General features: G+C 36.4%; 2 protein-coding genes and 1 long non-coding RNA gene across 6 annotated transcripts; 2 read left to right on the top strand and 1 right to left on the bottom strand.

Moving 5' to 3' along the window:
• Nucleotides 1-8,331: 8,331 nt before the first annotated feature.
• LOC130990987 (uncharacterized) lies at nucleotides 8,332-10,914 on the bottom strand. The gene is made up of 5 exons (XR_009091004.1): nucleotides 10,390-10,914; nucleotides 10,160-10,244; nucleotides 9,793-9,891; nucleotides 9,528-9,572; nucleotides 8,332-8,524 (listed from the first exon to the last, which is right to left on the bottom strand). It is a non-coding gene; the product is annotated as an uncharacterized LOC130990987 (long non-coding RNA).
• A 4,018-nt stretch (nucleotides 10,915-14,932) lies between these two features.
• LOC130990981 (uncharacterized) lies at nucleotides 14,933-17,359 on the top strand. The gene is made up of 2 exons (XM_057915191.1): nucleotides 14,933-15,948; nucleotides 16,130-17,359. The coding sequence occupies exons 1-2, from the start codon at nucleotides 15,185-15,187 to the stop codon at nucleotides 17,322-17,324; spliced, it is 1,959 nt and encodes a 652-aa protein (XP_057771174.1). The 5' UTR covers nucleotides 14,933-15,184; the 3' UTR covers nucleotides 17,325-17,359.
• Nucleotides 17,360-19,117: 1,758 nt separating this feature from the next.
• LOC130990956 (uncharacterized) lies at nucleotides 19,118-22,730 on the top strand. 4 transcript variants are annotated; one of them, XM_057915183.1, is made up of 4 exons: nucleotides 20,088-20,201; nucleotides 20,428-21,209; nucleotides 21,365-22,002; nucleotides 22,084-22,730. In XM_057915183.1, the coding sequence occupies exons 2-4, from the start codon at nucleotides 20,443-20,445 to the stop codon at nucleotides 22,605-22,607; spliced, it is 1,929 nt and encodes a 642-aa protein (XP_057771166.1). In that variant the 5' UTR covers nucleotides 20,088-20,201; nucleotides 20,428-20,442; the 3' UTR covers nucleotides 22,608-22,730. The 4 variants fall into 4 exon arrangements, with proteins under 4 accessions (XP_057771158.1, XP_057771162.1, XP_057771166.1 ...); XM_057915175.1 differs by lacking the exon at nucleotides 20,088-20,201 and adding an exon at nucleotides 19,118-19,284 and having other exon boundaries at nucleotides 21,365-22,730; XM_057915179.1 differs by having other exon boundaries at nucleotides 20,059-20,201; nucleotides 20,428-21,203; nucleotides 21,365-22,730.
• The last annotated feature ends 1,964 nt before the right edge of the window (nucleotides 22,731-24,694 follow it).

Raw genomic sequence — 24,694 nt, 5'->3', positions numbered from 1 at the left:
ATGATTTTATTGAAAGAAAAGACTTATTCATTGATAGATGATCAAATATCTTTTTTGTAGTTTGTCGAAGGGGAACAAGAGCAACAAACATAGTTTTCTGTCGATCTCTTGTAAAATACTCCCTCCGTCCCAAACGAAATGGCCTATTTCTTTTCGACACGTAGATTAAGAAATGTGTATAAAGTAGATAAAGTGGGTTGGTGGAAATTATTTAAATATAAAGTGTAGAGAGAGAGTGTATTGCCAAAAAAGGAAACAGGACATTTCGTTTGGGACAGCCCAAAAAGGAAAACAGGACATTTCGTTTGGGACTGAGGGAGTATTACTTTTATATTAACAATATTCCATGTTTAGATGTTGGTTATTTTATTTTTTATTTTTTATTTTTAATATGAGGGATATTGGATGACTTGATCTTCTTGTTTCCTTGCTTACAGGGTAGAATAAGAAGCTCAACAAGGTTAGATGAGCTTGGGTGTGGGTGATTCGCCATATTAGTGCCATATACTAGTTTTAATTTTGCAATCTTTTTAATGATAATTAACAATATTCATCTTTGAAGTGAAAATAAGAAAGAAAAAATAGCAAACTTCTCTTTTCTTTTGTGTAAATGTGGGAATAGAAAGGAGACATTTAAAGGCATAAATTTTTGTTATAAATCATTTTCCATAGAGAAATTTATCCATCAAAATAAACGTAGCCTTATGGTAATAGATGAGTATTATCTCTCCTCTCTTAAGATTTTTCTACTAGATTTCTGCAGAGAGATTTTTATGAGACTCCATCCTTAGTGTATGTTTCTGTGCTTTCAAGGGATTCCTTATATTTTTTTTCTTTTCTTTTTTCCTTTAATGGGTGATGTTAACATCAATTAAATCGCCCTCTTAACAATATGAATTAGTGATGTTAAGAGGCCCAGAAACATACACAACCTCTTAACATCATGAATTCATATTATCATCATTGCCCTCTTAACATCTGTGCAAAAATAACAAAATGAGTGAGATTAACATCATTTAAGACGCCCACTACAACATTAAGTTCGGCCGAAAAATGAGCAAGATACTGAGAAAGAATTAATACTTCATCCGTCTCACGAATCTTGACACGTTTGATTTCGGTATGAGAATTAAGGAGTTGTAGATTAGTGTTTTAAGTGTGTAGGTAATAAATTATAAAAGTGATAAAGTATGAGAGAGAATGTGATAAAATGATAAAGTAGAAGAAAGAAAGGTAATTAAAAACTCTTATTGTTTAGCTAATTGTTACTATATTTAGAAACGTGTCAAGATTCGTGGGACGGTCTAAAAATGAATACGTGTCAAGATTCGTGAGACGGAGGGTTTAATTGTATTACCAATAAAATACAAACAAGCATTGCATAAAATAAAATTCAGCAGTTGAAATGGTGCAGAATTATTAATTCTTTATGATTAGAATATTAACTTCTCCCGCTAGTGGTAACGTGCTAGGCTTTAATTCCCTCATATTTTAAAGGATCCAATAAATTAAGAGTCAACTGAAAAAAAATGAATAAATTAAGAGTGATAATATGAACAATTTACCAAAAATATTGCAGCATAGTGATATGATCATGAATCTCAATCCTACATCATCAATTAAAAAACTATATAGAAAATATAAAAGTCAAGTGAAAAATGAAGGAGAAACCAAATGTTCGTGTATTTATATGCATTTTTTTTTTTGGAAAAATTGAACAAAATCAAAAGTTGGTAATTTTACAGGAAACATTCAAAAGTCATGAACTTTGGTGCGATTTCCAAACTTTCCATGAACTATTTTTTTTTTATCAAATTTTCCATGAACTTAAACACTCGAATAATTTTTCCATGATTTTCAAAAATCCCCAAATTGAATGTTGACATGGTATTTTTAAGTGACCTGAAAAGTGACATGGCGTCATCGGCGGTGAATCAAAACGACGTCGTTTAGTTAGGAGTAAAACGACGTCGTTTTGAATCCAAACCCCTCTCTCTCTCTCTCTCAGGTGGTGGCCGAGTTCGCCGGAGTCTAAATGAAGCAAACTCGCTAGAGTCCAAATGAAGCAAACGAGTCCAAAGTTATTAGCGTGAATTTCAAACACGATAGGAGTGAATTTTAAATTTCATAGTGAATTTTTTTAAAATGATATGGTACGAAACGATGTCTTTTTTGTCATTGTATTTAAAAAAAATAGAATATAAATTACATTGTAACATCCGGCGAGACACATCACGTTTTTGGTGACCGAAAAATAGATGTGGAATATATTTGATAAAAAACTTGATAGTTTGGGGTTTTTGAGAACATTTTGAAAGTTTTAAGGTATTTTTGATAAAGCGGGTATACTTTAGGGATTTTCATGATATTTACCCTTTAATATTTTTGGTGCATTTTTTTTTTTTTTTTGATCGGAAAAAGCAAATTTCAATTAATAAAAAACAGAACAGAACACCAGGTACCAGAGGTACCAACTGTACAGAACAGAGGTGGAAAAACATTGGATAGGGCAAAAGAAAAAACCCCAACCAATACCACCGCACCCCAACCAATACAACATCACCAAGGATCACCAAAAAACGGACAATCCAATCTCCAAACCAATCACCATCCCACATCTGAATCAAAAGCAAAATACCGAAAGAATGTCACAAACTGGATCAGCAGCTGAAACCCAACCTTAGCAGTCAATTCCTCTAACAGCAAAAAACCATGTTCGATATTCTTGCTCCTGCGTAGGTTGATTTAATAAGTGAATCCAATCTTTGTTGATGAAATTGTGTGATGTTTTCAGAGGTGACTAAGAATAAATTTTTTAAATGCATACCCTCTTAACAAAGGAAGAAAGAAAGAAAAGTTGAATTGTTAATTACCTAAAAAATGCTTGATCTACTATAGACTTGTTATTCAACTTGAAGTTGAAGGCCTTCATTGCCGAGTTCTTCTTGCTCCTCCTTTATTCTTTGAGCTGATTCCACCACTGAGACACTACAATAGTCCAAAGAAATTGATTCAAGTGTTGGTATGTCTCCTATGCTCAATGGAATCTCCCTCAACCTTGGTAGAAAGCGAAGAACAAGGTGCTGTGTTGTTTGTCATCCAGAATTCTAGATCAACACTTTCGAATCAGCAAGAAGTTGAGATTTGAGAATTGGCCTTCAAATGTTTCCCACTGAAGGAATCCTCTTTCAATTGTAGAACCTGAAGGGAGCTTGGTATGATATAGTTTCAACTTCTTGAGGGAATACGGGAAGCTTGTCGCACCAAATGGGCATGTAGTCCATAACAACGAATTGAAGGCCAAGAGTTTCTTGAGGTCACTACAAGAATTTGGGTTTTCACCACACACGTAAATGTGATTAAAGGATCGGGGAAACAATAGGCACCAAATTGAATTACACATACTACAAACGAAAAATTTATTTGAATTATGCTTATCATTTCCTTCTTTTTTTCACTTTTTATATTCTACAAATAAGTGATAATTTTGGTGGCCCATACTAGGAAACGAGCCTCAATGGGCTGGGCTTTTATGCGACTGCAGGGTGGGTAAGCCCACCATCTTTATTTCGTTGTCTTTGAAAATCTTAGCGAAGCCATATACATTGTCCTCGCCCACAAAAAATAATCATAATTTTTTCAGTGATATTTATAAAAAGGGTTATTAGCTCTTAAATACACCAACTTTAGAGGTAGTTTGGTTTTGCACATAAACTTTGAAATGTGTAAAAAAATACATAAACTTTAATGTTGTTGCAATTTTTATCACAAATTCAAATATTAGATATTCAAACTCTAAAAATCTTACAATTTACGGGTTTACAGATGTCTTATACGATATCTTTTAGAGATGTCTTATACAATGTCATTTTTTAAAACGTCCGATGAAAACACGTATATTTCGACTTGTCACGTCATCTTTAATTTGAGAAAAAAAATTGAATTTGTGACATCGTATAAGACATCTCTAAACTCGTAAATCGTAAGATTTTTATGGAGTTCAAATATCTAATATTTGAATTTGTGATAAAATTGCTACAACATTAAAGTTTATGTATTTTTTTACACATTTTAAAGTTCATGTGTAAAACCAAACTAGCCCCAAAATTGGTGTATTTAGGCGCTAATAACCCCTATAAAAATAGTTCTATTCTATTTATGGACATTATCTTATACTATATTACATTCAATATATTAATATATTTATCTATTCTATTATATGGTGGACCCATTTTTTACTTACAATATCATTAATTATCATAATTTTTCCAAAAAAAAATAATCTAATTCCTAATCAAAAATTTATTATAATACTCCCTCCGTACAAATAACGTTCCAAATTTTTATTTTGGAAGTCCTATTTATAATGTCCCAACTAATAAAAAAGAAAATAATCTATTATATCTATCTCTCTCCTCATTTACTTTATTTATGCCTAACTTTTTACTACAAATATGGGAACACTACCAATATAAAGGTGGACCTTTCACAATAAAAAATCTCTGAGTGCATCAATTTTGTCATTTGAGCTAGATGTCATTGGCTTTTAGTAAGGAATATTATTTGCCTTTACTTTAACTAACGTACACTAGTATTTGTTTCTTTGCTTTAGCAAATTACTATGATTTCATATTCAGTACTTTAGTGTTTAGTCTAATAACGAAATGCCTAATAATCAATAATACATTATCCAATAAATCAAATTCCGTGATATATTCCCTCCGTCCACGAAAGAACTTCCTATCTTTTTTTTTTGGGACGTCCACAAAAGAACTTCCTACCTATTTTTGGACTATACCCCACCACATATAATCCTCTTACTTTTCACTTTTCACAACTCTCAATATTAATTACTCCCTCCGTCCCGCTATTCAAGTCCCATTTCTTTTCGGCACGGAGATTAAGGAGACTACAATTAAGAGTTAAATTGTGTCTTCAAAAAACTTAATGTTAGTTTAATTAAGGTTCTCTCTGCCCACTTGTAAATTACCACCGCATCACCTCCGGTAAATCACCACCGCACCACCGCCGGTAAATCACCACCGCACCACCGCCTGCACCACCCAATCGGTAAATCACCACCCAAATTTGCAACCATCTTTACAAGCAAACCACGAGGAATAGGCAAGCCTACCATGAATGAACTTATAAGATCATCATAAATAGCTTAATTAAATTTATGAAAACTACTTCCAATAATTTATAATCTGTCTATTGACGGAGCTAAGAGCTCCCACCCAAATCGAGCTCATAAATCTGCAACCCACCCAAATCGAACTCAGAAATCAAACGATTTCCCCCAACCAAATCTGCAACCCAAATTAGGGGTTATGGTTTTGCAGAGGGTTAGGAGAGATCAGAGGCGGTGGTTATGTGCTGGATTTGTGAGTGAAGGGAGAGGCGGTCGTGGCTTCACTGAGCGCCGAAGTGACAGATCCAGCATCCAGCAGAGAGAAGGCGACGGAGGAGAAGGTGATGGTGGAGGCGCAGAGAGAGAGAGAAAGAGAGAGAGAGAGCCGAGAGTCTCTTTGCAGATGGAAGGCACGAGAAGGGCATAGCCCTGGTCGCCGGAAAACGAGCGGCGAGGCGCTGCGGTCACCGATGAGAGAAGTGACAGATCCGGCGTCCAACAGAGAGAAGGCGACGGAGGAGAAGGTGAGGGCGGAGAAAGGCTTCCTCCGACGACGAGCAAGGGAAAGGCAAGTGGAGGAAAAGACGGCTAGGGCGGTGAAGGTGGAGGAGAAGGCTTCCTCCGTCGACGAGCAGACGACGGCGGTGGAGACTCAGGCGCAGAGAGAGAGACGAGAGAAAGAGAGATAGAGAGAGAGATAGAGAATATAGGGGAAATGAATTAATTAAGGGTTTATTAGTTGAACAATTAGTGATCTCGCTCATTTAATGTTAAGCATCCCCTTATTATTTTCTTTTTAGGAAACGGGACATTATCGGTAGGACAACCCAAAAAGGAAAATGAGACTTGAATAGTGGGACGGAGGGAGTATAACACATTTTCATCACTCCCAATACACCCAATCACCTTTTATCCACTCTTAATACACTTGTGGAGTGTTGGCCCAATATCATTAATTCCCCAGCCCAAACCCAAGCCCAAAATCCCTCACCCTCATTTACCCTAATTCCAAATCAGTCTCACCCTTTTTCACTCTCTCTCATCCTCCGCCACTCTCACCTCTCTCCCCCCCGAGACCCTTCCTCTCCCCCGACCTCTGATCTGCTGATCCCTCGAGCTCTCCCCCCAATTAATGGCTGCCCCCTTTTTTGTCTTCCCACCTGTCTTTTGCTCGACCTCTATTAATCCCCGCTGCATTGCTTTCTATTGTGGTAAGTTTGACACACTGTTTGACCGGAAGGCTCTGCTATTCCTTCCTGAAGAGTCGTTGGATTCATGTTCGTGGTTTTCTGATTGGTGACTGTGTGTGTGAACCTCGCTCTAATTGATTGCGTGTATCGCCGGATTCCTGACCTTTGGATTCCTGTTTGGTGATACACTGTGGATTTTGGTGGCTGTGCAAAGCGAGACTTGAGTGCCGATTAGTTCTCCCTGTTCCCCTGAGCCTTGATCATTGAGCTGCTGGAGGGGTTGTTGCCTTAAGTGGAAAAAATCTGAGCCACCTGTGTCCCTGGGACACTTTTTCCCACCTTGAATCTTCTCTGGACTTTCTTCTTTTTCTATTTTTTTTTGTTTCCCTCTTTGAACTGTTAACTTGCTGTGTTTCTGGTGTTTTGCAGGTACACGCAGGTAGAAGAAGAAGCTGGAGGTGAAGAGGAAGAAGGAGCAGAACAAGAAGTCGAAGAGGAAGAATCAGACTGTGGACCTTGGCACTAGAGTGCCGTGTGAAGGCGGCAGGACGGTCGGGAACCAAGAGGTGAACCTCCGGCTAGGCGAAGATACCCAACAGTGGTATCAGAGCCACGGTGACCTAGCCGGGGCACTCTCCGACCGCACCTCCTTCACCCCGCCGCCCTCTGGGCTGCGCCGATTCGCTCCCGACGAGCAAGGATTGTGGTAAGCCTGGACTTTCCCCTACCTGGGAATCCAGCTCTGGTAAATTGGCTTGAACTTGAAGACTCCCTAGTGTTAGGGTTGGTTTTTTGCTCTGTTGTATGTGCACTCTGTTATGGTATCTTGCGATCCTCCCCTTGTGCTTCCGCTTATTGTTCTTCTCTGAGGTTTTCTTGCTCTGGTGTTTTCCTGAGTGTTCTCTGCTCATCTCCTTGTGAACCCTAGCATTCCAAGCTGGAGAGCCTTTGTGCTCGGACTTTCTTGCTTACGGTCCAGTTCGTCTGGATTCCCCTGTGGGTCTCCTCGTGCGAGTAGCCTGGATAGCAAGAGTAGTCAAGGGTTCACCGGCAGCCCTGAGCTGTTGTTTGCTTTTCTGCTCTGGAAAGTTTTTTCTCTGACTTCTTGTGTGCCTAGTTGAGCTCTGCCCTGGGTTGTTGCTTGTTGACTATTGTTTGTTGGTGTCTGTGAGACTGCTGTCTTGAGTTTTGCTGCTTGCAGCTGTTTGAGCTTTTTGTCATCATGAACAACTGCTATAGGTTGTGGGATTGGTCTATCCCTGGGTTTAAAACTAGCATCAGCAGGGATGTGGTGTTTAATGAACTTTTCTTTCCATGTTTGACTGAATCCTCACTTTATGTTGCTCCAAGTGAGGTGGAGAATGTGAATGTTGTTAATCAAAGCATGTATGAGTTTATGTTTCCTCCCCCCACTTTTGCTTTTGAGGTGGATTCTCAATCCAATATGCATGTTGAACCTAATAAGTTACTTGCTGCTATAAACTCTGAAATAAACTCTCTACATAATAACAAAACTTGGCACTACAAGAAATTAAGGGTTTTAGCCACACATCAATGTGTGGCTAAAAATATGTTTATGTGTGAATATTGCTTTTTACTGACACATAATTCAAATATCAATAAATGTGGGTAAAACTTTGTGAAGAAAGGTTTTTACCCACACATACATATATGTGTAGGTAAAACACTAAACATTTACCTACACATGTATATGTCACCAAATATATATTTTATGTGTGGTTAAAAATGTTTTTAGTAAAATGTAGTGATGAGGTGGAAATGACGTGGATGCTGACATGTATGTATACGTGGCTATTTATATGTGTGGGTAAATGCTATAATTTATGTGTAGGTAATTTTTTTAAAAAAAATTATAATTATTTTAATTTTGATTTGATATATAATATTAATATCATATTACATTTTACATTAGTAAATTATAATATGATTCTAGCTTATTTTAAAAATCCTAAATTAAATGTAATACAACACATTAAAAAAGAACAAGACTTAAAATAATTATTTCATTAATAATATTTAATAATGTGAAAGTACACAATATTTATATGACAACTACAAAAAGCTCTACATGTCTAAATAATTATACAATTGATCAAACACTTTTGATTTTCTTTCAAACTCCCAGAACTCCTCTTTCAAGCACTTTTGGTTAACTTCATATCGACAACTCCATCATTTATTCCTGTTAAGATCATAGAAACACAATATTATTAAAATACACATAATAAGATACAAACAAATAAGTACAAGAAAATAGACAACATAATTTCTCCAGTTGTCTATAAATCATTCTCACTTTTTAAAATTATAGCAACCCAACATCTGTTCAATATGTAATTAAGAAAATAATAATATGTCATCAAAGAATAACCACTCCAGAAAGTAAAACATTAATTATGCAACTCAATATTTATAGTTGAAAAGCAAATAAAAGAGGCAAAGTGGGGAAATTAAGGGAATGTTAGCAGCGGATTTCACTATGCATTATTCTTAATGGAAAGCTTAGTCACGAGAGAAATATTGATCTAGAAACTCAGTCATTTATTTCTGTTAAATTTCATTGCTTGTATTTCTCTTTCTGTCTTTCTTCTTCTATCTCTTCTCTTTTAATTTCTTTCACCCTCTCTATGAATATATTGGTACTAAATATGATATTATCCCCTCCCCCCAACACCATATATATTCATTCCTAAAACTCTGAATCAATCCTATTGGCAATTAAATGATCATAAGCTTCATCTCTATGCAATAAAAGCACGCTACATGGAATCTACTAGAGTAAGAAATGTAAAATCTAACTAATATTTCGGTTCTTTATTTAGCAAACTCATTGTTAGATTGTATAAAATTGGTCAAACTATTTACTGATCTATCTATCATCCAACCTTAAGTAGAAATAGACCACAAATAAGTAAGAAGTTAATGTAATACATTAAGAGCATCAGGAATTAGTAAGTATCAACCCATTTATGATTTATAGACATCTAACAGCCTAAAAGAAAGTAAAAGAAACCAAATTAATAAATATGCATATCCATGAAGCAAACAATGAAAGAGATTGCATAAACACTCATACATGCATATAAATCATATCAGAGTGCAAGTATCCTATGTCTAACTTCCAAGAATCATCATCAACACATTAATGTTGAAAAGCTTATATAAGAAATTGAAAAGTTACTTACCAAAGCTTGAAACGTATACTTTTCCATATTGTATATGTGTATGTTCTGAAGTGAAAATGACATGTTTTGAAATGTCAGAAGAAATTAGAAGCAACCTCTTATTCAGTGTAGCTAAATTTAGAAAAATCAAAGCATACTTAGCAGCTGGTATTTTAAATACACATACATTTAAGCATACACAAACATAGAAAGAAAAATTCACAGTATCAAGTCATAATCTCCATCATAGTCTACATTATTTCACAAATTTTATTGGATACCTTACCTTTGTTTCAAATTGAGAAGCCTTGAGAAATCCGAGCATCAAAATATAAGGAGTTGGCTAGTTAAGACGAAACCTCAATTTCTTCAAGATTGTCTTTTCCTGAAATTCAGAATTTATATACAAATTTAATCTTTTTGCAAAATAGAAAATACTAATATTGTATTAAGAAAATAACTCGAGTTGCACTCCCCATTTTCAACATTTGATCCCTAGATGCTTATCAAGTCAGTAACTTGTCGTTAACAAGAAATTGAGTGACAAGTTCTCTATTCAATGAAAGATTTACAGTCTGAGATTGCAATACCAACAGGAGCGTGCAGTAAGGCTTACTAATTTATATTTACATCTCTTTTCTACAAAATATCACCTCTCATTGATCTTACTCCTTGTACGCTGCTCCGTGACTCAATGTTTTGACCTTATAGTGTTAGCTTTCTCACTATCCATTCCATCTGCTTCCAAAAAAATCAATCCAAATATAAATTACAGTGAAATTCATTCCAATACCCGATTCCCTTTAGCCACACTGACCCCCACATCTCACCCTCAAAATTCTAAATGACATAAAAGGAAAAAAGTTATCTTAAAACAATTTACCTTCTCTGCCAACGACTGCTTCACCGTTGCCGCCACTGCCTCTAGCGCTGCGCAATAACCGGAATACGCCTCCAAACATTTTCCCAACGCCTAAGTTGCCTAAAAATATTTCTCCATAATATTTTATTCTAAATCTTCATCTTCGTCGCTCCATTCTCATGTCCAATCTGCTAGAACTTTCTCCCCAGGGGATTGTTTTTTTTGGTTTTAGTGGAACAGGGGATTCATGTAATGGGAATTTGCTAATTTGGGATGGTTTGCGGGATTAGCTTCGGGTTTGATTGGTGTGTTCTGGGTGAATTTGATGAGACAATATGCTCGAAGTGATGATTCTAGGGCTTGTGTGTATGATGCTAGATAGTACTTCATGGTGGCTGGTCTCATCTTCTACGCGAAACCGCTCCTCCTTCATTTTTTTAAAGGATTTTTTGGCGCAAAATAGGGCGGGTAAATGAAATATTTCACGTTAAGGATGTGGGAAAATGGTTCTCGAAAAAAAAGGACGTGGGAAAATGAAATATTTTGAGTATTACTAATAACTAGAGATTATATAAGTTATTCATCCACGTAAGCAAATTTGAGATTTAGAGTATTTTTAAAATATAAAATAAAAGATAAACATGACTAAATATTTTTATCCACACATAAATAAATGTCACCAATTCTTTAAAAATATTTAATGAATTTACCTACACATATTTAGTTATGTGTAGGTAAACTGTCACACATTATTATATGTCACAAATTATGTGTGGCTAAAACTTCAATTTTTTGTAGTGTGGGCTCTTGTTGAAAGACCGGATAACTGCTCTATTGTTGAATGCAAATGGTTGTTTAAGGCTAAGAAAGAGTTTGGATGACCTTTTGTGTCTCTGTTGTGACAGAGCTCTGTCTGTTGAAGCTCTGCTCTGAGTTTGTTTTACGTCTTTGTGAATTCTGTGTGTTGAGCTCTGCTCTGTTTGTGTGTGCCATGTTTTGTGTTGAGTCTGTTGCTCTGCTCTGTCCTGCGTTTATGTGCTTCCTGTTGTTTCTGTGCTCTGCTCTGTTTTGCTTTGCTTTGTGTCTGTTCTCTGGTCTGTCGTTGAGCTCTGTTCTTCTCTGTCGTCGCATGTGTGTGCTCTGCTCTGTTCTGTGTCTGTCTCTCTCCTCTGCATGTGTGTGTGGTCTGTTGAGTCTTCAATGATAACCCTTTGGGTTTGAGAAATGGTGATTTCCCTTGGGTTGGTCTCTGTTGTTGAGATTGAGTTAAATATGCATAATATTTTTCTCACCCTCTATTGTCTTGTCTTTGTGATAGGATGATAGTAAAAATGGCAGTGATGATAAGCAGAATTCAATGGCTGGCCCTTCCCTGGTGACTTAATGATCATTGTGCCAAAGGTGGAATGTGGAGTGTTGGCCCAATATCATTAATTCCCCAGCCCAAACCCAAGCCCAAAATCCCTCACCCTCATTTACCCTAAGTCCAAATCAGTCTCACCCTTTTTCACTCTCTCTCATCCTCCGCCACTCTCACCTCTCTCCCCCCCGAGACCCTTCCTCTCCCCCGACCTCTGATCTGCTGATCCCTCGATCTCTCCCCCCAATTAATGGCTGCCCCCTTTTTTGTCTTCCCACCTGTCTTTTGCTCGACCTCTATTAATCCCCGCTGCATTGCTTTCTATTGTGGTAAGTTTGACACACTGTTTGACCGGAAGGCTCTGCTATTCCTTCCTGAAGAGTCGTCGGATTCCTGTTCGTGGTTTCCTGATTGGTGACTGTGTGTGTGAACCTCGCTCCAATTGATTGCGTGTATCGCCGGATTCCTGACCTTTGGATTCCTGTTTGGTGATACACTGTGGATTTTGGTGGCTGTGCAAAGCGAGACTTGAGTGCCGATTAGTTCTCCCTGTTCCCCTGAGCCTTGATCATTGAGCTGCTGGAGGGGTTGTTGCCTTAAGTGGGAAAAATCTGAGCCACCTGTGTCCCTGGGACACTTTTTCCCACCTTGAATCTTCTCTGGACTTTCTTCTTTTTCTGTTTTCTTTTGTTTCCCTCTTTGAACTGTTAACTTGCTGTGTTTCTGGTGTTTTGCAGGTACACGCAGGTAGAAGAAGAAGCTGGAGGTGAAGAGGAAGAAGGAGCAGAACAAGAAGTCAAAGAGGAAGAATCAGACTGTGGACCTTGGCACTAGAGTGCCGTGTGAAGGCGGCAGGACGGTCGGGAACCAAGAGGTGAACCTTCGGCTAGGCGAAGATACCCAACAACACTTAACAATATTTTTTCTTAAAACTCGTGCAACTCCCTCCTAGTAAGTTCTTTCATGGACGGAGGGAGTATAATTTTAGTTTGGGAGTGATTTTCCAGTTATCGAAAAACACAATTGACAACATAAATGACACGTGGATTCCTCGACGTAATAAACGCCATCATTTTTTATTTGAAATTGCGCAGTCTATTTCAATTATGAAATACAATCTGGCCTATTTCTAAATGTGCTGTGATGAATGGAGAAATAGTCTGTGCGGTTTAAGAGTACTGAACTTCCACAATTCGAACATTTGTTATGGTTCTTGTAAAAAATTAACAAATTAATTAAATACGTTCCCAAGACTAAAGAAGTTATTGCTTTCGCTTTAAAAAATACTTTGCTTTGTTTCAATTCACGGAACATTTGTTTATTGAATATACATTATAATTCCCCCGTGCTGTAAAAACAATTCTAGAAGAGGGTGATACGTATTTTAATAAAAGTGATTAATTAAGTACGTTATGAGTATTCTTTCTTTGATTTTTGTGTTTTTATAATATGTGAAAGAGAGAAAATGGTAGAAGAAAATGATGGGGTTGAAGGAGAAAAATGGAGGTTAGGGTTTGGAGAGGTTTTGTGGGTTGAAGAATGGTGGATCCTCCCCCATTTTCCTTCCAAAATGAAAGTGTAAATGGTGTACTGGAGCTCAAAAATCCCGTCTAGGGCCCACAAAATGCCAATTTCCACCTTATTCCCGCGGTCATTGCCGTGACCGTGGCAAAGAACCATGGGGGAGCTGTTGCAGAGGCCCACGCGCGGTCATGACTGCGGCTGCGGCCATGACCACGGGTGCAGTCTAGGCGATTTTGGAGCAGTGGCCTGCGTCTGCTACCGGGACCGTGGGCCTTGTTGCTCTTTGCGCTGCCGACTTGCTTGACTTCGTTCTTCCTCGTGCGAGCTCCGATTTGACCACCGTTTGCGCTTACAGATTCGTATCGAACCGTACTTTAATTCCATGCTTTCACATTTCCCCAATTATTCTTTGATTTTCCTGAAATCACACTAAATCTACGACCAAGCATCAAATCTTCATAAATCTCAACACTAGGGTACAAACACGCATTCACAAGTAAAATACGAGAGAAAATGACAATAAATCATGTGGAATTGAAGTATGAAAACTATGTTTATCAAAATACATGTTTAGTATCAGATGGGATCTTTTTGTGTGATAATTTATTATGTTCCATCATGTTCTACTATTAATTTTAATTATTCAAAATTATTTATTACAAAGTAATTTTATCATTATATAATAAATCTGAGCTAATATTCATCAGTAGAATTGAAACAAAGAAAAAAAATAACATGACTAACTTTTAATTATTAATTCATTACTGAAATGTAAATATAAAAAAAATAATTATAAACCCTAACTAAATTGGTGAACCCTAGTTAATTTCTTAAAATTACATTAAAACATGATATATTAAAACTGTTGAAGAAAAATGATTAAATTTTATGTACTCCCTTCGTCTATGAAAGAATTGTTTACTTTTCTTTTTGAGATGTCCACAAAAAAACTTCTTACCAAGTTTTGGACTATACCCTACCATTTATAATACTCCATTTACTCTTACTTTTCATCACTCTCAATATTAATTACAACACATTTTTACCACTCTCAATATGCTTAACAACATTTTCTTAAAATTAGTGTCACTCCCTCCAAAGAAGTTCTTTCATGAACGGAGGGAGTATTAATTAACCAGAAAAATAGTACTCCCTCGATATGTCCCTTATAAGAGTCTGCATCACTTTTGGTGATACATGTTTTAATAAATGTTAGGTGCGTATGTTGTACATGGATGAAACCCACTTTATTATAGTGTTATATGGTGGTAATGTCTAAAAAGAAAAATGCACACTCTTGTGAGACGTCCCAAAATGATAAAAAAAAAAATTGCACTCTTTCGGAACGAGAGTATTAGTTAAAAACCAAAATTCAGATATATTTTGTGTATTGGCTGACAATTAATCCTAAATACAAATATACAAAAAATTAAAAGTGGGACATAGAATGAAACTCCAATAGTGGAATAAAAGATCTCATGTGGTTCATACTGCTATTCAGTTGAGTAAATGTTTGTGCATTTTAGTAAAGTTAACAGAAATATACTTGCACATAATATTTTTCCGAGAACAATTGCTTTAATTGTTCTTTGCTTTCATGTGAATCAAAGGTATATTTACTTTAAGTATATATAGTGGTGGTGATCATGGTGATCATCATCACATCCTACGTATAATTGTTTGCACAATTCTCACATCATCACAACTCTATCTTTTTTGAGGAGCTTTTTATTTTATTTTCTCTTTTTTTGGAGCATCATCACAACTCCATCTTATTTTTGCTCTTTTATTCACATATACTTACTTATATGTAAATATGTTTTGGAACGTGCATAGATTGATCATGCATGTAATTTGCATTTATATCATGATATTTATTTTGGCATTATGTTTTCTTTAGTTTTGTGATATATATTCTCTTGAGATTTAGTTATGGAGAAGAAGGTTATCACCAAATTCTACCATGAGCATCCTTTGATTTTCACAGATAATGTGAGTGTTAAGGATACTCCAAATTGTTATGGGTGTGGTGATCCCGTGACTAATTTAGAGTCGGCATATATTTGCATGCATCAACAAAATTGTAGCAATAGGATTATTCTCCACACTAAATGTGGAGAATTACCAAATCAAATTTCACACCATAAACACCCTCATCATTCTCTTGACCTATTTGATTACCATAATTTCGGTAAAGGGTATTATAATTGTGATATTTGTCGTCGTGATTTTGGTATGGTTCTTGGATACCATTGTTCAATTTGTGGGTTTGACATCGACTTAATGTGTGAAAAACTGGGCATTGATGCATTGATAGAGGAAAAAAAAGAGCTAAAACACCCAAGTCACCCTCATCACCCTTTGACACTGATGAGGAAGCCTGCATTTACATTTTATTGCGATGGTTGTGGCGCTCAAGATGTGGATATGGCCTACATTTGCAGCACTTGTGAGTTTTGGGTTCACAAGAGTTGCGCGTCGTTGCCCCTCACTCTCCCCGTAGATCGCCACCACCGCCATCACCACCAGCTTGCCTTGGCATTCTCTTTTCCGGCGGAGCATCGATATAATGAATTTCGATACAAGTGTGATGTCTGTGATAAGGATTTTGATATGACATGTTGGTTGTATTTCTGTGGTGATTGTAGATTCTTTGCCCATCTCAAGTGTGCTACCACAAAACTAGACTCAGACTTGTAAGTTATTCACTAATTGCTTATTCACGTGTTACAATGATTTATTCATCCCGTGTTCATGTATTTTAGGTGTTTGTTCATGAATTCTAAGTTCTCATGTAGAAATGCTCTTTATATCTTTTTTTTAAGTTGGAAAATTATTACAAGTTACTAACATATAATTTCCTATTTGATAATTCAGAGACGAAGAAAATAAAAGTGATGGTTCCGATGTGATTGAGTTCCCTGTATATGCGCATGACATATCCAAAGAGTTAATCACACCTTTTGTGATGAGAGAAAAAGGTGTTAGCATGATCCTAGACGTAAAAGACATGCCGACAGTTGTGAATATGGCGGAGACCACTGCAAAGTTTTCATTTTTGTTCAATTATCACAAGCATCCTTTGAGTTTGGTTGCAGAAGAAGAGGAAGATGAAGATGAAGCAGAAAATGATGGTGAAGTGAAGATATGCGACGTGTGCGTAACACCCATAACTTCTCCTCCATATTATGAGTGCTCTGTTGCTGCTGCTTGCAAATACTTTGTCCACTCCATTTGCTACTTCTTACCCAACACTTTATCATCATCATCTTCTTCTTCTTCTTCTCTTGACTTATATGGTGACTGCCCAAAAACACATGATAAAAACCATAGATTCACTCTCTATTCAAGCTCAGGATTCACGGATATGGATTCTAGTCTCTTCACGTGTGAGCTTTGTAACATCCTCACAAATGGACGGGTGTATGAGTGTGAAGGGTGCAAGATGAAGATCGATGTCAAGTGTGCGTCTCTACCGAAAACTATCAGACATGTATCTCACCCTCATCATCACAAACCACTAATCTTAACTAGAATATCATCAGGTGGCAAAACCAAGATCTGCGTCTGTGGAAGTATACTTTCCAATTGTACTGCCTATTGCTGCAGCAGCAGCGATGACTGTGATTTTGCGCTGGAACTGAAATGTGCTATGCTGCCCAAGAGCATAAGAAAGCATGAGTGGGACACTACCCATTCATTGCGCCTCACATTTGATGCCTCTCTCGACCATCCCTCCGATTTCTTCTGTGATTTTTGTGAAGAAGAATTGCATCCCAAGAAGTGGATGTATCACTGTCGCCAATGCGATCTTTCTTTCCACCTCTTTTGCCTCAAGACTACATCAGCTGGTTGGTATAGAAACATCAAATTTGGGCGCCGATTTGTGTTGGAGGGTATTCACCCTAACCACCCTCTCACATTCAATTGCGTCACTATCAAGAAAAGATGTAATATTTGTGATATGGATGAGTATGACTATGGTGGGTTGGAATGTGCATCGTGTTACTATCTCGTGTGCTTTACTTGTGCTAGGAGAGAGTTAGTTAAGAAACATGAAATTTGCATTTGATGTGTAATTGGAGAGTATCTACATTATCTCCTTGTGCGTTTGACTGTTCATGGTTTTCTATAATATTTTTTCATTTCTCCTCTTTTTTCAGTTTGTTGAAGAGAGACCACTTTTCTTTAGTAAATCAGTTTACTTTTTTCACGATAACTTTAGAGTGAAGAATGATGAAATTGAAAAGGTATATGATAAAAATAGTTGAATAATACTTGTAAAATAATTATTGTATATAAAATTATTAAAAAAATAAATTAAAATAGATAACTTATTTTTAAAAAACTACTTACAAACTGTTTATGAATATATTTTTCCAAATATTTTTTTAAAAAACTTATAAACTATTTTGAACAACTTATAAACTTAGTCGAGCACCTTTTTACCATATGAATTCATACGCCCCATTTTCCCAAGCCACTTCGATATTCTAAAGAAATGCCTAACGTGGTTACATAACAGGAATGAGATTCAGTGTACCACACTTTATGTCTCACTTTGTGTCCCACTTTCAATTCTGTTTAATTTCTTATATATATTTTCGTCAATTTCAATTTTATATGCTTTAGGTTAATTTTGTGATTATTAATTAGGGTTTATTCCATCAATTTAGGGTATATAATTATTTTTATCATTTAATTTAACTTTTATTAGCTAATAATAGGTTGATAAATTCAAAGTGATGGTATATACTTTTTTAAAAAATTAATTTTTTTGAAATAAATATTAAATATAATTCATGATATTATAATAAATTTTATTTTTATAAAAAATATTTTTAAAATAATAGATATAAGAATGGGACACAGTGACACACATAAGATTGTGGGACATTGGATCTCGTCCCTAACGTAACAACCCCCTTTTTTACGTTTTTAAAAAATTATCTCATTATACAAAATTTGGAATGATGAGTAACCTCGTGAAATTCTTAGGTTGAATGTTATAGAGTAGTTTTGTTTGGTGAGTGGTGACTTAACAGAATAAAATAGTGCTATTTAGTCATAATATGTGATACACCCTAATCACCCACTCACATTCAATTACGTCACAATCAAGAGAAGATGTGATATTTGTGATAAGTATGTGTATGACTTTGTTGGATTAGAATGTGCATCATGTAACTATGTCGTGGGTAAATTGCATCTTGCATCTAACAAAGTCAACGACATGGAAGAAATATAGCTAATTCAAAATTCAGAAACAAGCAGATTTTCTGTTCAGGATATTTCATACTAAATGAGGTGTTAGATTTCCACCTAATTAATCTATACTAATATAAAAAGTGTATTGGGAACAACATATGGATTGTCTATTTTATCCTTATTACATATTTTATTTTAAAATTAATTTCATAAATTAGTATTATATATATATATATATATATTATAAATATATATTAATTTATTAGCTATTACACTAAATTTATTTAATATAAATCTAATGTAATTTTATATAACAAATAATTATTATATTCGATCAATATTTGATCATTAAAGTATAGCTATATTTTAATATTAAAAAAATATATCATAATTATATATTTATGGATATTTTGCCGCCGGCAACCTTCACCGGAGGGCGGCGGTGTTTTCCTGCCGGAGACTGATTTCATTACCGGCAGCAAAACGCCGCCGGTAAATGTATACAAACGACCCGCCTTGTTTGCCGTCGTTGGGCCGCCGGTAATTGCCGGCGGATTTTCCGCCGGTATTTCGGCGTTTTTTTGTAGTGTAATAATTTGCCAGTTTATATAAAACCATGTTATCTCTATATATGGGAGTATTTGGTGAATTAGGGAGATTCCTTTGAGCATCGGAGACATACCAACACTTTGATCAATTGAGTTGGAAGATTGTAGGGCTACTGTGGTGGATTTAGCTCGAAGAATAGTAGAGGAACAATTGGAACTCAGGAATGAAGGCCCTCAACTTCACGTTCATAAGTAATTACATAAAGAATTTGTGAGGTAAGAGCTTTCAAACTTATAACATGGATATACATTGATGCAATACATCTTAAAAACTCACAGTATTTATTTTTCCTTCCTCCCTCATACACTTATTTTTACAACACAAAACTCAATTAATGTAATATTTTATCTTATTTTGAAAGGGGGCACGCATTTTAAATCTACATATATTCCATGCTTGTGTGTTAAATTTAAATTCTTTCCTTAAATTTTCATTATGTAGAAAAAATTGGTGTTCACAGATTTGAAGAAGGTGCTATATGTTTTTGGAGAGGATTGTGAACTGAAATAATTGTTTCTATCGCTGGTCGAATTTTCTTTTCAACACGAATAAAACTAGCTAGAGTAGTTCTCAAGTGTTCGGGTGAATAGGTATGGTCTGGTCTCCCCTTAAATCTTAATTATATCCCTCACTAACAAAAATTAATACAGAGCTCTCATTGTATAGCCTCCTTAAAAAAATCAGAACAAAACTATACTACTGAGATTATATGGTTTCATACTTTCAATTTGTATTTCACTTTAGCGTGGGTCTTAATGTTGTTTATTACCTTCAAAGTATTTCCTCAAGTATTTCAATTTCTATTTCACAGAGCAGTGGGACTATATATATTGATCTTTGGCATAAACAAATATTTATATGAGCATAAAGATTTGCTCAATGTTGAAGTTAATAGAAGGCCCACATATTACTTTGTTGAGAATATTTGTGCTCTTTGTGCTCTTTGTTCTTTGCTGTCATGTCAATCTAAGTATATTCGGTTCAAGTATGCATTATATATATACAGCGGTTTGATCATGATCTGAATTATAAATCCAAGTGTTTGCACACATTCCACATCTCATACTCTGTTTTGTCTTTTTGTATTTCTGATTACATATATACAAATTTTGCTCTATTTCCGTCAACACAGGTTTGCACGAGAGAACTCAAACTTTATGTATACTTTACTTTTGTTATTTCATGATTTGTTTTTGCACATAAACTCTAGAAATCTGGCTAGTATGTTAGGTAGTGTAGATTGACATCTCATTCGTTCAATTAATTAATGCACACATTACTCTCACAAATTTATATTTATATATTTTGCATGCATATATAGTTTGAGTAATTTTGTGATCTATATTCTTGCACTGCAGCATAGAGATTCAGCCATGGAGAAGAAGGTTATCAACCGTTTCTACCATGAACATCCTTTGATTCTCACAGAAAATGTGAGTAAGGAAGAGCCTCCAAATTGTTATGGGTGTGGTAATCTGGTAACGAATTTGGAGTTGGCATATGTTTGCGCGGTGCAACATTGTTTGGATAGGATTATCCTCCACAAGAAATGTGGAGAATTACCTAGTGAAATATGGCACCCTAAACACCCTCAACATCCTATTTCCTTATTTGATTACCACAATTACTTGGTTAGTCCTTGGTGTGATCTTTGCTTGCGCGATCTTGGTAGGGTTCTTTCGTACAGATGTTCTAGTTGTGATTTTGACATCGACATAACATGCCCAATAATAATCATAGATGCCATATTAGAAGAGAGAAGAGAGTTACAACACCCAAGTCACCCTAATCACCCTTTGACACTGATGAGAAAGCCCCCGTTGCCATTTTGTTGTGATGGTTGTGGCGTTGAAGATGTGGACATGGCGTATATATGCAGCATATGTGAGTTTTGGATTCACAAGAGTTGTGCATCGTTGCCTCTCGTTCTCCCCATAAATCTCCAATACCATCACCATCCTCTTTCTCTTGCCTTCACTTTTCCGGTGGAACATCACAGATACATATACAATTGTGATGTCTGTCTCAAAAGATTAGGCAAAACATGTTGGGTGTATTTTTGCGGTGTTTGCAGATTCTTTGCGCATATCAGGTGTGTTGCATCCACGAACGTGAAGCCAGAGAGAGACTCAAAGTACTTGTAAGATAGTATAAATTAAACTTCTTGCCTCATAATCTTGCTTGTCGTGCTCTGCCATTTTTGTTTTTCGCGTGCTTATTTAATTGATTCATTGATTTACAAGTCTTGAGAAATTATATATCATAAGTTAATAATACATATTCGTATAATTTCAGAGATGGCGATGATAATGATGGTAATTCCAGTGTTATTGAGTTCCCTCTATATGCGCATGACATATCCAAAGAGCTGCTCACACCTTTTGTGATGAGAGAGAAAGGTATTAACAAAATCCCAGATGTAAAAGACATGCCAAAAACAGTGAATATGGAGGAAACCTATGCAAGTTTTTCATTTTTATTCAATTATCACAAGCATCCTTTGAGTTTGGTTTTAGAGCCCCAGGAAGAAGAAGAAGATGATTCCAACAAAATCGAGGGTGAAAAAGAGGAAGAGGAAGATGAAGATGAAGCAGAAAATGATGGTGAAGTGAAGATATGCGACGTGTGCGTAACACCCATATCTTCTCCTCCATATTATGAGTGCTCTGTTGCTGCTGCTACTGCTTGCAAATACTTTGTCCACTCCATTTGCTACTTCTTACCCAACACTTTATCATCATCTTCTTCTTTTTCTCGGAATTTATATGGTGACTGCCCAGAAACAAATGATAAAAACCATAGATTCACACTCTATACAAGCTCAGCATTCACGGATATGGACTTTAGTCTCTTCACGTGTGAGCTTTGTAACATCAGCACAAATGGACGGGTGTATGAGTGTGAAGGGTGCAAGATGAAGATCGATGTCAAGTGTGCGTCTCTACCGAAAACTATCAGACATGAATCTCACCCTCATCATCACAAACCACTAATCTTAACTAGAATATCATCAGGTGGCAAAACCAAGAAGTGCGGCTGTGGAAGAATACTTTCCAATTGTACTGCCTATTGCTGCAGCAGCAGCGATGACTGTGATTTTGCGCTGGAACTGAAATGTGCTATGCTGCCCAAGAGCATAAGAAAGCATGAGTGGGACACTACCCATTCATTGCGGCTCACATTTGATGCCTCTCTCGACCATCCCTCCGATTTCTTCTGTGATTTTTGTGAAGAAGAATTGCATCCCAAGAAGTGGATGTATCACTGTCGCCAATGCGATCTTTCTTTCCACCTCTTTTGCCTCAGAAGTGCATCTGGTTGGTACAGAAACATCAAATTTGGGCGCCGATTTGTGTTGGAGGGTATTCACCCTAACCACCCTCTCACATTCAATTGTGTCACAATCAAGAGAAGATGTAATATTTGTGATATGGATGAGTATAACTATGGTGGATTGGAATGTGCATCATGTAACTATCTTGTGTGCTTAACTTGTGCTAGGAGAGAGTTAGTTAAAAAACATGTAAATTTCAGGTGATGTGTAGTTGGAGAGAATCTAACCTGTGGGCCATTTATTGGATAAGGCGGCAAAGGACTACAGTTGAATGATGAGTCTCAGATTCTGTTGTTTATTTATAAAAATTTGTTCAGTTTCGATGAATCTGAGTTTATGTGTTCATGGTGGAAGTTTTGATAAATTCATACTTCCTCCGTTCACGAAAGAACTTCTAGCAGGGACACGTGTTTTAAGAAAAAGTTTATTTTATTAAGAGAGGAGAAAAAATTGTTATGTGTATTGGAAGTGATAAAAACGTTATATAGTAATTAATATTGGGAGTTGGGAAAAAGTGAAAAGTAAATAGTGGAGTATAATCCAAAAATAAGTATGAAGTTTTTTTGTGGATATTTTAAAAAGGAAAGATATAAAGTTGTTTTGTGGACAGATGGAGACATGGAGTAGTTACAAAGAAATTCATAGTTTATACAGTTGCTCTGTATGTTGATGACCATTAGCAATGTTTTGTTACATGTCCTTTGGGCCTTTATTTAACCCATACACTGAAAAACATTGGGCATAACCTGTGGGCCATTTATTGGGCCTTGCTGAGAACTAAATTAATGCATGCCTTCTGAGTGGATGCAGTTGGAGGTCATTATTTTTAATTGTTGTATCATGCGCTTTACTCAGCATAGCTGATAGCTCTAATTAAAGATATATTAAATTAAATATATTAGAATAAATTTATTACTTTATCTTTATAGTCCCAAATTAAAATTCTATTTAATTATAAATCAATCCCTATCATCGTACCCTATTTTTATGCTTGTGAGAGATCTCCCAATTTTCAATACGCAAATTCCTGATGGTGACCCACAATCCTAAGAAAAAGAATTGGAGGAAGACGACGACATGATGGAGAATGTCGTTTGATGGTGCTCGAAAACAATCTCCTCTGCACAATATCAGCATCGCAGTCGCAATCTTTGTTGAATTTGCTGATTACAGTATCTATTGCCGGCTTTCTCTTTGCATTATTGTCTAAATTTTGTGGGGTTTTGGTATTGCAGCAGCTTAATTGGGCTTGTCGGATTTGGCGAAAAGCGATTTGAGGTAAGCTGTTAGAAATGGATATTGGGCTCATTCCTCTCTTAAAAGGCGTTTTAAGGGAGAGGATTGCCTCACCATATAAAGTGGCTCATGCCACTATCTCCAATCCAATGTGGGACACTTCAATATAAGCTTTGATTTTGCGAGCGAGAATGGGGTGCTTGAGCCTGCCGCCTGCCTTTATTGTTGAAACGCACCGCCGCCAACGCCATGCTCTGGCATTGATGGTAGGACGGTGCCGCTTGTCACCGTCCATCATCGTCGGCCACCGTTGTCCACTGATTCACCAATTTACAATCCCTTCTTCCTCTAGTTTCCAGAATACTAGCAGTGACCCAAAAGGAAATAAATATAGGAGAAAGAAAATTCCGATCTTTCATGCTTCAATTCTAATTCCTTTTTCTCTTCTAATGAAATCTATAACATGATTTAAGTAATTAATTCTTACCTTACATTACTGCATGTTGTTGCGCGAGGAGATTTTGATGGTATGGTGGGGTGGTGGTTGATGAAGTGTTGAGGTTGTTGGATCATTTGAAGTAGAACTCGTCGGGGTTGAGGTTGCAACTGCTTCAGTAGAATTTCAACATTGAAGTGTCCCACATTGGATTGGAGATAGTGGCATGAGCCACTTTATATGGTGAGGCAACCCTCTCCCTTACAAGGCCTTTTAAGGGAGGAATGGGCTCAATATCCATTTCTAACATGGTATCAGAGCCAACCCAATCCAATTATGCCCCTCCCCAATATCGTTGTCAACAGATGGCGTTTGGGATAGTCCACGCTGCGCGTGCGGGGTGTATTGAAGTGTCCCACATTGGATTAGAGATAGTGGCATGAGCCACTTTATATGGTGAGGCAATCCTCTCCCTTACAAGGCCTTTTAAGAGAGGAATGAGCCCAATATTCATTTCTAACAAGGGTGACAAGAGTCGAAAGTGGTAGCAGGGCGGTGAATGTCAAGGATTCACAGACATGACAAATGGGGGCTATGGTATTTTAATAAAATTTTAATT

The sequence above is a fragment of the Salvia miltiorrhiza genome, chromosome 1 (assembly GCF_028751815.1).
Source record: "Salvia miltiorrhiza cultivar Shanhuang (shh) chromosome 1, IMPLAD_Smil_shh, whole genome shotgun sequence".
Classification (NCBI taxonomy): domain Eukaryota; kingdom Viridiplantae; phylum Streptophyta; class Magnoliopsida; order Lamiales; family Lamiaceae; genus Salvia; species Salvia miltiorrhiza.
Note: the sequence above shows the minus strand (reverse complement) of the source record. Positions and strands in the feature narration are given on the sequence as shown.